Raw genomic sequence first — 12,141 nt, 5'->3', positions numbered from 1 at the left:
GGTGGTGGCGTACCCTGGCATGGCAGCGTGTCCGGAGGGGCCCTGCAGCTCTGTTTTCCTGAGATCTTAGTTACCGCAAGGACCCAGCTCTGGAGCTGCTTGCTTACAAGGCTTTCTTATTCAAAAGTTTATTTGAAATAATTAGCTTGTGACATCGTTTATAAAGGAAGTTATCAGATCTGTCAGAAAAATGAGAAGCCCCTCTGACTCCAGGACTAGCTCCTGTTCCCTCCGCTCCCCACTGCCGTGGCTGTTCCCCACCCTGAAGGAAGAAGCTGGAGGTGAGCACCTATCCCTACAGAAGTGAGTGTTAAACAAAAAAAAAAACGCAAGAAATGGTGAGGAAGCTTCAGTAACGGAGCTCCTGCCTACAGGGTTTAGTTAAGAAGCTTGTGGAGGTTGTTTTGCTGCGTTTAATGTTTGTTCAGCCTAAGAAAGCATTCATTAGTGGCTCGTTCAGCAGGGGCAATCTCAGTGTGCCTGGGCCTGGTGCTGAGGGATGCCAGGGGAGAGGCGCCCTGGGGGACAGGGCTGGGAACCAGGTGGTGTCCTTCACGCAACGCCCTCACTGCAGCTCACACACCCTCAGAAACAGGGGAAAGGACTGGTGGGCTGCCGCGGCTGAAATCCCCCTCCAGCCTGCTCCACCTCCACTTTTAGCAAATTCTTCCCCTGTAGCACTTATCCTGGGGCAGCCCCAGCCCACTGTCATCAACCTCAGGCCAGGCCCTGGAGCAGGGGAAGGGAAGCAATCACTGCCTGGGAAGGAGGTTTTTGGGAAAGCGAGGTAAGAGCAGAAATCAGAGCAAAAAACCCGAGCTGGGGCGCTGAAGGACCGCCTGGGCATCTGCAGCTGTCCTCTTCTACTTGGCTGTTGTGAGAGAAAGAGAAGGGAGGGATCAGCAGGGAGCCGTCTCTGCCCCCTTCATCCCCGCGATGCCCCCACGCTGCTGCTGCAGGGCAGGGCCGAGAGCAGAGCTCTTCCAGCCCTGTGACGTGGTGGCCCTGAAGTGTCCCCGTGCTGCTCCTGGCCTCATCCAGCCTCGGAGCAGTGCAGGACCCCCCCACAGCCCCTGCCTGTGTCCCCCTCCCATGCCCACATCCTCAAGGACCACCCTCCTCCTCACCTTTATCGGCGCCCAGCTTGAGCATGTCCACCCCGGAGAAGATCATCTCCTCAGGCTCCGTCAGCGTGGCCCCTGCGGGGAGACAGCAGCGGCTCAGCACGGAGCCCCCCCGGCCTCATCCAGCACCCCGGGGGCTCGGCAGCACGGCGCACGGGACTTTCATTGTGTTTTGGGGAAGGTTCATGCAATGCCTCCATCCTGCTGGCGGCAGGAACCAGGGGGAGCGGTTCCAGCCCCATGCTCGCCCTTGCCCAGCACCTCTCTAGGGCGCTGAGCACCCTCTCCTCTCCCTGGCTGCCTCTCCTCCTCCCTGACCGCGAGCGGCAGGCCGGGCACGCCGCTCGCCCCGCCACCTACCCGAGCAGTCCAGCTCTCCCCGGGTGGCAGTGCCCTCAATCCTGGTGCCGTTTTTGTAGCAGCACCAGCAGTAGCCCGTGCTGGCGAGGCACTGCTTGGGCCGGTAGTCACCGTTCTCATCGCACTCGGGGCGGAAGCGACCCGGATGGACACCACCGAAACCAGCCTCCACCTGGCACTTAGTTTGCACTAGGGCAATAAAAAACAAAGAGGAGGGGCCGTGAGCTCCTTCCTCGGGCCCTTCTACCGCCCGGGAGCCCAAGGGGCTGCAGCAGGGGGGAGGCAGCCGGGCGAGCTGACCCAGCGGTGACGTGCTGGGGCTTGCAAGCGTCGCCTCGCTGGGATTTCCCCAAGGAAACCCATGTACCCTACTGGGAGCAAGCACCGTGACCCTGCCTTCTCAGCCAGAAGCAGCTAATTAACTCTAGCGATCTGCCTCAAGCAGCTAATTAATTCAGTGATCTGCCCCAGTGATCTGCTTGAAGCAGCTAATTAACTTTGTCCCCCCCCGCCCCCCCGGTGATCTCCCCGGAGCCCTGGGGTAACCGAACACCGAGGGGTCGGGGCGCTGCTCTGGCTTTTCAGCCTTGCTGTCCCCGAGGGCCTCCAACAGAGGCTGACGGCGAGAGGAAGAGGTCACGAGGAGCTGGGGGCCACGACCAGGCAGGGGACAGGGGGTGCAGCCGCCTTTGGGGCAGCACCTCCCGAGGGATCGGCCCTAACCCTCCGCCACCAGCTCAGGGCCCCCCCCCCCCGGTACCTTTCTCCGCCGGGATGGCCTTACGGTCGTCCGGCTTGGGGCTTTTGGCCATCTCGAAGAGCAGCCACTTGTGCATCCAGGACTCGAAGGACTGTGGGGGGGGAGCAGAGCGTTAGCTGGGAGCGGCAGTGGTGCTGGGGGGAGGCGTGCTGCGGGCTCCTGCTGGGCCAGCAAGGGTCCCGAGCCCTGGTACCAGCAGGATTCGTGCTGGTCCCCCCCCCTCCCAGGCCATGGCAGCGTGCAGACGAAGGGCAGGAGAGGACAGAGACCGGCACTGACCTTCCAGTCCGCGTCGGTCATGTTCTGCTTCAGGCTCTTGAGGTTGTCCAGCAGGCTGTCCTTCAGCTCCGGGAACATCTTCCTAGGGTCTGCCTGCTGCAGAGAGCAGCGCGCGTGGTGAGACAAAGGAAGGCGAACACGGGGACAGGGTGGGAGGAAGCCCAGCTTCCATCGCCAAACCCAGGAGCTCCAAGAGCCCAAGGAAAACCCAGCCCCAGCCAGCAGAGCTCGGGGCGAAGGGTCCCGTCGCCTCCTGCAGCGCAGGGAGCAGCGCGGGGCTCGGCGGAGAGCACGGGGGAGCTTACCAGCAGCAGGTGCCTGACTTGGTCCTCGGTCTTGTTGCTGCGGGGCCCCATGTCCTTCACGGGCTGGGGAAGGGAAGCAGAGGGGGGTGAGCGCCAGGGGGGCAGCGAGCCCTGCACAGCGGTGGGCACGTGGCCGTCCCGTGGCTTACCGTGCTGTCTAGGGAGGGGGCAAGAGGCAGGACCCTCATGGCCAGGGGGGTGTTCACCATGGACATCTTCATGTTGCTCGCGGACTTGCTGCCTGCCAAGGGGGGAGAGGTGTGAGGAGCAGGGCGCAGCAGGGCGGCCCCTCGCTGCGCCCCCCCCCATTTTAATCCCCTGGATCAAGGTGGTCGCAGGGGGGATCCCCACAGCCCCGGGGACCTGCCAAGCCCTTGCTGTCTCCTGGGTTTGGTGGCAGAGCAAGACCCGACGCCTCTCCCCGTCCCGTCCCCCATCACAGCGATGCCACGGGGGGCTACTGACTCTGGGGCAGCTTGCGCTGCAGTGCCTCCAGCTGCAGGTTCTGGGAGGTCCTGGTCAGCTTGCTGATCTGCCCGTTCTGCTGGTACACGAAGTAGATGGTGACGGCCTGGCCGGCGATCAGCAGGGCCACCAGGATGGACAGCGTGGACAGGGCGGCTCTGCGGCCGAAGGCAGACCTGTGGGACACAGAGGGACCCGGTCGCAGGGCTTCTCCCAGCCATGGCTTTCCAAACCCCTTCCGAATGCCCCGTACCGAACGGAGGAGCCTTGCGGTCACCCGTCCCCAAACCCTCCTGCGGCCACGTCTCGCCCCCCGACTCCACACCGCCCCAAACCCGCCGGGCTCCGAGGGGCCTGCCTGCACCCAGACAAGCGCAGATCCGTCCTGGGCACGGCCGCGTGCTGCACGAGGGGGACGGCAGCGCTCGGGTGGCTGCCGCGCACCGGGAACTGAAACCCACGGTGGGGAGACAGGGGGGGCACCCACGGGGCTGGGGCGTCTGTAGCACGGCCCTACGCGGGGGCGGCGAGGCCACCCGAAGCCTGGCTGGCCCCAGGGGTTAGAAAACGCTCCCCGATTTATTTCTTATTTATTATTAATAATAATAATAATCTGAAAAAGCAAAGGAGCCAAGCCCCTGCTCTCCGCAGCCTGGATGCGTGCCCAGGGTGCGGCGTTGGGATCGCGCACAGAAGCCAAAAAAAGGGCAAAAAAGGCAGAAAATGGCTGCGTGGCCTGGCCCCGAGCCCTCCCGGGCCGTGTCCTGCCCCCAGGAGCCGCCCGTGCCCTGCGAGGTGCGGCACCCAAGGGTGCTCCCAAGGGTGCTCCCCTGCACCGCCGCTGCTGAGGGACGTGTCTGGATCCGGCCTCGCTGCCAGGCTGTCTGCCTGGTGACTGGTGATGTCACTGCTCCCGGGTTTTTCATTGGCTGGGGGTGTTAAATGGGGGGGGGCAAAGAGTTTGGGAGATGGGGGCTGCTTGGGACGTGGCGGCGGCCCCACGGGGCCCTGGGTCCGTGCTGTGCCCTCGTCCGCCCCATAGCCAGGAGGGGAACCTGCCCGCCCCACAGCCAGCACACCAAGCTCTCAGCCCCACAACCACGCAGCCATGACCTGACCCCGCTGCTCCACCGCCATGCCGTGCCCACCGCCACAGCGTGAACCTGCCCGCCCCATACCAAACCATGCCCCCAATGCCCCACGAACGCTCTGCGACCCCCCCTTGGCTGCAAGCCGCCCCCACCCCACACCCACGCCATGCCGCCGCTCGGTGTCCGTGCCCTGACCCCTTCCACCCCATGGCCACGCTGCGCCCGCCTTCGCTCAGCCCCAGCTGTGACCCCACGGGCCCCACGGCCACACCACGGCCACCTTGTCCTCCCCGTGCCCCCCACCCAGATCCCCCCCCCCCCCCCGCAGCACCTCTGGGTGTCCCCGATGGGGAGCACCCCGCTGCTGCGGTCGGAGATGAGGTCCCGCTGCTCCTCGGCCATGGCTGCACCCGTCGGCACTGCACCCGATGGGGAAATGAGAGCCCGGGGGGGGGGGGCACGGCTGGAAATACCCCCCCGGGGCACCCCCCCGCTGCCACCCCCGGGGGGGGGGCAGAAAAAAAAAAGCCCCATTGGCTGCCAGAACATGCATCAGCTGTTGCCAGGCAGAGCTCTGCTCGGAAGGTCTCTGGTCCAGAGATGATGCCGGGTCCCGTCCCGAGTATCGCAGCCACGTCCCGTCCTGAACATATCGCTGCCACCACGCTGGGCATCGCTTCCCGTCCCGCCGCCACGCCGTGACACCCGGCCCAGCTTCATCACGGGGCTCTGGGGTCCCCAGGGGCAGGGGATGGGGCGTGGGGTACAGGGTATGGGATGGGAGCAGTGGGGCGTGGAGGTGGGACGTGGAATGCGTTGGGGAGGGCTCCTACCCACCAAAGGCTGAGCAAGACCCCCACAAGGGGCCTGTCGTCGGAGCAAACCCTCACACACCTCCACCACTGGGGCCAAGCTGCACCCCAGCCCAGCTCCCTGCCTCGGGGGGCACTCTCCGCCTGCCCCCCCAGCGCCCAGGGGATGAGGGGCACCATTTAAAGAACCGCTGGGTGTTTCCAAGCCACCCTCACACCCTGCCTGCGGTGGGTTTGGGGTGCCCACCAGCAGCCCCCACCCCAAAACCGAGGGAGGAGGAGCAACCCCACAAACGGGACCCCCCCCACACACACCACAGGGGGGCCGTGCAGCCCCCATCCCTGCACAACGCAGCCACTCGGTGATTTTACAAAGGGCCGGGGCAGCCCAGCGGGGCACGGCCCCACAGCTCCCCAGCCCCAGCGGCAGGATGCAGCACGGCTGCAGGCAGGGCGCAGCCCCGAGCGGAACCGGGTGCCAAATTCCAGCGAGGTCTGGGCGCCGCGTGGTGTCACCAGTCGCTGGGCAGCCCTCCGCGCGCGCTGCTCCCGCTGCGCTGAGTGTTGGTGCTGGGACAAGGACAAGCGGGGGTTCTTTAGCAAATATTCCCGCTTGGGGCTTTTGTGCCGGCGGGGATTGCACTGCAAAAAAAAATAATAATAATAAACAAAATAAATAAAATGAAATAAATAAAAAAATCTCTAAGAAATGTGGCTTGAGGAATAACCAAAGTCGCTCCCAAGGACTGGGACAGGGGCTCGCAGAAACCCCCTTGCACCGTCCCCAGAGGCAGGCATTAATTAATGAAGACGTTAACCTCTCTGCTGCTCTCAAGGACAAGCAACTCTTTACCACGTCTGTAGAATCCAGCCACACACCCTGGGCATTCTAACAGGAAAAAAATCCCATAAAACCACCCGGTAACATTTCCATCCCTCCCCTCACCCAGCCCGTGGCAGGCACGGAGGGGATCGGAGGGATTTGGTTTCCTCAGCTCCTCACTGGGTGCAGGGGGGAGCGGGTCTGCGAGCCCCCAGCCCCGGGGCTGTGCCACCACCAGAGCTTTTGGTCCGAGGGGGAACTGGGGAGAGAGAACAGGAATTCGGAAAGTGAAAGCAGCAGCGATTTCATGGAGCTCTGCCCCGTGCTGTAGGCAAGGAGCTGGGGGGGGTGGGCTGCAACTGCCCCTGGGGGGTGAGCCCTGGGCCGGGACTGCCCCTGGCAGCGAGCCCAGCGCGGGGCTTTCGGCACTGGATCAGCCCTTGCTCTGCACACAGGTGGTAATTAAAAATAAATAAATAAAAGATACTACTTTGCACACGAGGCTGTGGCATTTAAAGTTTTACGGAAGTAAGTTATCGGTTTTCCTAGGAAGATGGCGACCTTTGTTTAGCAGCTCTCACCCTTCCTTTTTCCCCCGCTGTTTCTCCCATCGCCTCGGGGCTGTGCCCAGCCCTAGGAGACCATCCAAAATCCCTCCCAAATCTCTGTGCAGGAGTCAGGACAGCTCCGTCTTGTGCTGCCCGTGAAAGCTGTGACGATACGCACTGTTACAGGGGGCTGGGGAACATGCTGTATTTTTTGGGGGAAACCAAGCCACTTTAACATCTGGGATAAGGAGCAGTTTTGGGGCTTGGTTCTGACTTGTATGCTGCCCGAAGGCCTTGACCCAGGCCAGCAGAGCCTTTATTTCAGACCTGTAGGTGGAAATATCCCCGGGGACGCTCCCCTGACGGCACTTGGCTCTGGCTGCCTGTGACAGCAATGGCAGAGCCGGGGGCTCTCACAGGGCCATAGGAGTCACCGGTGAACACAGACCCATCACTGCCACATGCCTGGCACCTCTCGGCTCTGTTTTTGGGGGTATTTTTACAGGACTGGCAGATTCACACACGACTGCACGAGCTAAACCAGCTCTACAGGGGCAGGAAGAGGCACGACCCGCGAGGCCTCTCCAGGAGGCCCCGGCCAGGCCCCGGGACCAGCGCTCCCACCGCAGCCCCGCTCTCTCCTTTCTCTTCCTCATTTGCTATTTCTCTTCTGGGGGATTTCACGCTGCTGCAGGAGGTTGTTCCAAAGGCGTCAGATCAGCTGAAAAAATAAAAGCAGTTTGCCGTCAAACACCCAGCCCACGCACCGCATTCAGCGCAGCAGGAGTGCCCTGCCCCGGCTCACCAAGGGACATGGGGGGGTTACGGCAGCCCCGGGCACCCAGCAGGGCTCCTGCTTCCACAGACTGAGGGCTAACGAAGCAAATCCGCCCTCCCGCAGAGGGCAAAGCTCTCCTGCCACCTGTGTGAGCTTTCCTGGGGGAGGAAAAGCAAAGGCCGAGCGGGGCAGTAGGTTCACGGGCCGGCCAGGAAGGGCTCAGCAGCTGCTTGAGCAACTGGTGGAGTAAAGCGAGGCATGGCTGGGGGTTACAGCCCCCGGTCCCGTGGGGACACAGCCCTCCAGCCAGCCCTCACCCTCCTGCGTGGGAGGGCTCAGCCAGGCAGACCCAAAGCTGCTTCCCTCTGCGTGCTCTCGGAGCACGACACCTTCCCTTTTCAACGAGCTCCCCGCACGGCGGCTGCGCTCTGCTTCGCGTTCCCAGAGCTTTCCCCAAACACCCACCTGCCAAAGCAGCCCAATTAACGTCACCTTGGACAGAGTAACACCAAAACAATGACAAGGTTTAACTGTATCTAGGATTATTTTTTAGTAAAGATTGCACTGAGTAGGGCTGCTACCAAGCAGCACCTTTGCTCCCTGCTCTGGCACAGCTCTGCCCTGTCCCCTCCAGCACTAGGCTGCATTCGGCTCCACGCAGGCTGAACAAACCACTGTTGGCTTCATTTTTTTTCAGCACTTTCTCCACGCAAAGTTCAAAGAACACTTAGAGTACAGGAAAATAACCATTTAAACTGCAATAATGCACTTTTAAGACAGAAGGGAAAGTTTATTTCTAAAGTTTTCCACAGCCGCGTATAAAATTACAAATAAAACACCCCGGCGATGCCAAGAGAAACGCTGGCTAAGGAACGTGGGTCCAGGCAGAGATTTTTTTCCAATAAAACGGGAAGTCATGTATTAGGCAACAGCTTGCAGAAAACCCACCGCTCGTTAGCTCGCTGACAAGCATAGCTTTCTTTTCCACAGCAGGGACACCTCGAAGAGATCGTGACTAACTCTGAAACCACAAGCATCCAAGCTTTTTTAACTACAGAAAGTTAATACGCACCACGGCTTCAGATCAGTCTCATTTCCTCCAACAACTTACATCCCCTTTTACTGCAAGAGGTAGGGCTGGAGAGCTGAAAACGGAGCTCGGCAGGAGCAATGTGCCCTGGGTCTCGTCTGGGGTGAGCAGCCTCACTGGAACAGAGCCTGCTTTGAAAGCAGAGCGCCTCCGACCAAGCTGCTAGTCAAGGAATTCTTTCTTGTCACGAGGAGGGTGGGTAGGTAAAGGATTCCCGTGAAGTATTTTAAGGTGCAAAGGTGTGGGAAAGAGCCTGCAGGAGAAAAGTTCTCAGACCTCAGGATCTTGAGACAGATGGTGTCCACGGGCCCAGGAGCCCAGAACGCTGCCTTCCAACTTCATTTATAGGCCAATCATTTATAGGATGATTTGCATTTGCCACGTAACTAAAAATTCTAAGTTTCCATCAATCCTGATTAAGACACAGCTACCACCAGCACAACCTGGCTGCAAGTATTCCTGGACAACCGTTTCAGAAGTGCTCGCTCACTGCCCAGACTCCCACCGAGGAATATGGAACTGCAGCCAAGGGAAGCATGACAGACAGGCTCTACCTGCCTCTAAGACAAGCCGCCTGCTGCATGTTGCCTTGCACGAGGCTGACCCACGTCACCACAGGCACTACACAGCACCAGGGCTGCAGTCACCATTTCACAGGAGGAATTTTGATAATTCCATCTCTTGGAAGGCAGAAGCCACAACTATTTTAATGTTCAGCTTGATACCGTGAGCGTAAAGGAACTCGGCCGTCTTAAGCTCTACTTCTCGGATACCCTGTGCCCACACATCTTCCCTTGCTCTAAAATCCTGCTACAGCCAAGGAAGTGACAAAAACAACTAATTTAGGAGCTGGGAGAGCTGGAGAAAGAACATTTTAAGAGGTGGAAACGGGCATTTATTCCACGCGATGGCAGCACGTTTAGTGTAAGGTAAACATCAGCGCAGGAAGCTGGGCACAACCAGGAAGTGAGGAGTCATTTTACTGGAGTACATCTGAAAGCACAAATGTATCAGAGCAGCGGAGGGAGCTCAAATTTCAGCGCTTTTAGCAGCTTTCCTGGGGTACATTTGAGCACACACAGCACCTCTGTTGTGGCAGCGCTACCTGCAGCACAAACAGGAAGCCCAGCTGCAGCGGATAAGCTGCTCGTGCCTGTAATCAAACTAAAGCTGCTCAGATTCCGAGCACACCTCAGCAAGCAAACACACAGATGAGAACAGGTTTGTAAGAGAGCTTTAATGATGAAAGGTGCAGCACTGTTTACAGGCGACGTCCACGGCGACCACCCTTTCTGCGAGTACTGTCGGAGGGGATGGGAGTGACATCCTCTGTGGGAGGAAAGAAAGAAAAACCGGTGAGCTTCCAGAGGAACCCCCGGGAACCAACTGGGCAAAGCCACCCACCCCAAGCGGTCACCTCCCGCATCCTGCGCCTCGGCAAGCAGCTACCGCAGAAGCCCCGCGCTGACAGAACAGTCCGTGGGAGCTGTATCTGTGAAATCACCACGTGTTGGGTACCCACGGATTGTAATGCCAAGAATGCAGAAATCCCCATCCTCCTGCCCACCTAAACCAAGCAGCCACGGCATTTCTGAAGAAACAGACTGCACCCGTGAGACCTTCAGGGCAGCCAGCGCTACCGCATCCTGCAACCCCCCTCCAAAGTTCAGGATTCTCCCTCAAACAGTTTGAGGAACTCCGTTTAAGAATGAGTAATAACTAAGGCCAGGGAACTGAAGTCTCTGGCACAAGCAGCGTTACATCAGGGGCCCATCACGGAGCCAAACATTTGGAACCCAGAGCCAACTCATGCCCCCTCCTGGTGAGGCTTCAATTAACAAGATGCGTCCGCTTCAATCCAATCCTACCTACAGCGGCATCTGACAGGAGCTAAGCAGGACAGCCCCAAGTCCACCTGTTACACCAGGCACAAGAACCCTGGGGCATACAGGCCCAGAGCTCCCTCTGCTTAATAATTCCTCCGAAGTTCATTCTGGCAGCAAGGCTCAGTGCCACGCTACGCAGCGCTTCCTCCATCACTCACCGATACGGCCGATCTTCATTCCGGATCGGGCCAGAGCTCTCAGGGCTGACTGGGCACCAGGACCGGGAGTCTTGGTCCTGGAAGAGAGAATCACAGCCATCCATCTCTTCAACGACTCACAAGTTGAACACAATTCGCAAACAGCTCATTTTAAAAATCAGTTTCCCCACTTCTGAACGTCCCAGTACCGGAACTCGGCTTCCTCCTGTCTCAGTCCCAAACCAAGCCGGTTCCAAGACCAGGCACACCCTCCGAATACCAGAGCCCGACCCCTCCAACGTACCTATTTCCACCAGTTGCCCGCAGCTTGATGTGCAGGGCAGTGATGCCCAGCTCCTTGCACCTCTGGGCGACATCCTGAGCTGCCAGCATAGCCGCGTAGGGAGAAGACTCGTCTCTGTCAGCCTTCACCTTCATGCCACCGGTCACACGGCAGATGGTTTCCCTGCCAGCAGAAAAGAACACGTTCAGAAACCCTGTTTCCAAAAGGGAAAGAGCCAGGTACAGCCGCGAGGTGACCAGCGTGCAGGACTCACTTGCCAGAGAGATCAGTTACGTGGACAAAAGTGTCATTGAAGGAAGCAAAGATATGGCAGACGCCGAACACGTTCTCTCCTTCAGCCACCTGAGGTCCCAAGCTGATGACCTGCTCTTCCTTCTTCTCCTTGCCCTTACGGGGTGCCATTTCTGTACGAAAACAACAAAAAACCACATTAGTACGTGAAACATGCGTGATGGTGGATTTCTCAGCTGTCTCTTGAAGGATATTACGAGCTGCTGTGCAGTCACAACCTCCTACCAAGTAAGACAATGACTTCCCACTGGCAAAACGCATCTGGTAATTTTGGGGTATTATTGGACTTCTTAAAAATAAGAAAACCCAAGTATCTGCAGCTTTGCTGTATGGTGGCAAGCAGGCCAGCACCTGCAACTGCTTAGCGGGGTCTCATGCTGCTGGTGCTTCTGCCTTTAAAGCCTACGCCTCACACGGACGGTGGCAAATGTAGCAAAGGATGTTTGGTTAGGTGCCTGGTGATCCCACACATCTGCTCCTGGGGCACAGAGATGGTTCCTTATCACCCTCTCTCACTGAACACCAACTACACCAGCTCTGCTTTGCAACATAGAAAATTATAGTGAAATCATTAAGAAAATGAACTCAAGACATGACCTACTTTTATCCACAAGCCATAACCTGATGGCCTCCTCTCTACTGAGTGACAGCACCCAACCCCAACTGTTAAACTGGGGTCTACAGGGCCACTCCAACAAACCTTTCTGGCATGCCCAGTGAAAGGCTCTATCACCATTACTGTCCCAAAGCAACTCTGCCGCTTCCAGGCGCATGAAGCTCAGCAGCACTCATGTCCCAAAGCAACAAGCAGACTGAGCCGCAGGCACTTCACACCCTACCAGCTCCAAAGCGCCTGCTGCTCTTCAGCATCTGGTTGAACCCATGCTGGACGTGGCCCTGGCCGCCCTGCGCCAAGGAGGCCGCACAGAGCCGCTGCGGGGGGCCGGGGCCAGACCCAGGGCAGACCCCAGATCCCCAGACCTCCTCCTCCTCCTCCTCCTCCTCCTCCTCCTCCTCCCCCGGCCGGCCGCGCCGTGCCCATCCCGGTAGGCCGCCCCTCCGCCGGCCGCCCACCTACGCCAGCCCCC

At 59.3% G+C, this 12,141-nt stretch overlaps 2 protein-coding genes across 3 annotated transcripts; both read right to left on the bottom strand.

Moving 5' to 3' along the window:
- Positions 1–99: 99 nt before the first annotated feature.
- Positions 100–4,862, bottom strand: CD74 (CD74 molecule). Of its 2 annotated transcripts, XM_035338575.1 has the most exons (9): positions 4,716–4,862; positions 3,294–3,469; positions 2,978–3,069; positions 2,829–2,891; positions 2,524–2,619; positions 2,245–2,335; positions 1,485–1,673; positions 1,128–1,199; positions 100–871 (listed from the first exon to the last, which is right to left on the bottom strand). In XM_035338575.1, exons 1-9 carry the CDS (start codon positions 4,784–4,786, stop codon positions 864–866), a joined length of 858 nt encoding a protein of 285 aa, XP_035194466.1. In that variant the 5' UTR covers positions 4,787–4,862; the 3' UTR covers positions 100–863. The 2 variants fall into 2 exon arrangements, with proteins under 2 accessions (XP_035194466.1, XP_035194467.1); XM_035338576.1 differs by lacking the exon at positions 1,485–1,673.
- A 4,790-nt stretch (positions 4,863–9,652) lies between these two features.
- Positions 9,653–11,196, bottom strand: RPS14 (ribosomal protein S14). Its single transcript, XM_035338577.1, has 4 exons — positions 11,016–11,196; positions 10,763–10,924; positions 10,480–10,556; positions 9,653–9,764 (listed from the first exon to the last, which is right to left on the bottom strand). Exons 1-4 carry the CDS (start codon positions 11,162–11,164, stop codon positions 9,697–9,699), a joined length of 456 nt encoding a protein of 151 aa, XP_035194468.1. The 5' UTR covers positions 11,165–11,196; the 3' UTR covers positions 9,653–9,696.
- Positions 11,197–12,141: the final 945 nt, after the last annotated feature.

Source organism: Oxyura jamaicensis, chromosome 13 (assembly GCF_011077185.1).
Source record: "Oxyura jamaicensis isolate SHBP4307 breed ruddy duck chromosome 13, BPBGC_Ojam_1.0, whole genome shotgun sequence".
NCBI lineage: Eukaryota > Metazoa > Chordata > Aves > Anseriformes > Anatidae > Oxyura > Oxyura jamaicensis.
Note: the sequence above shows the minus strand (reverse complement) of the source record. Positions and strands in the feature narration are given on the sequence as shown.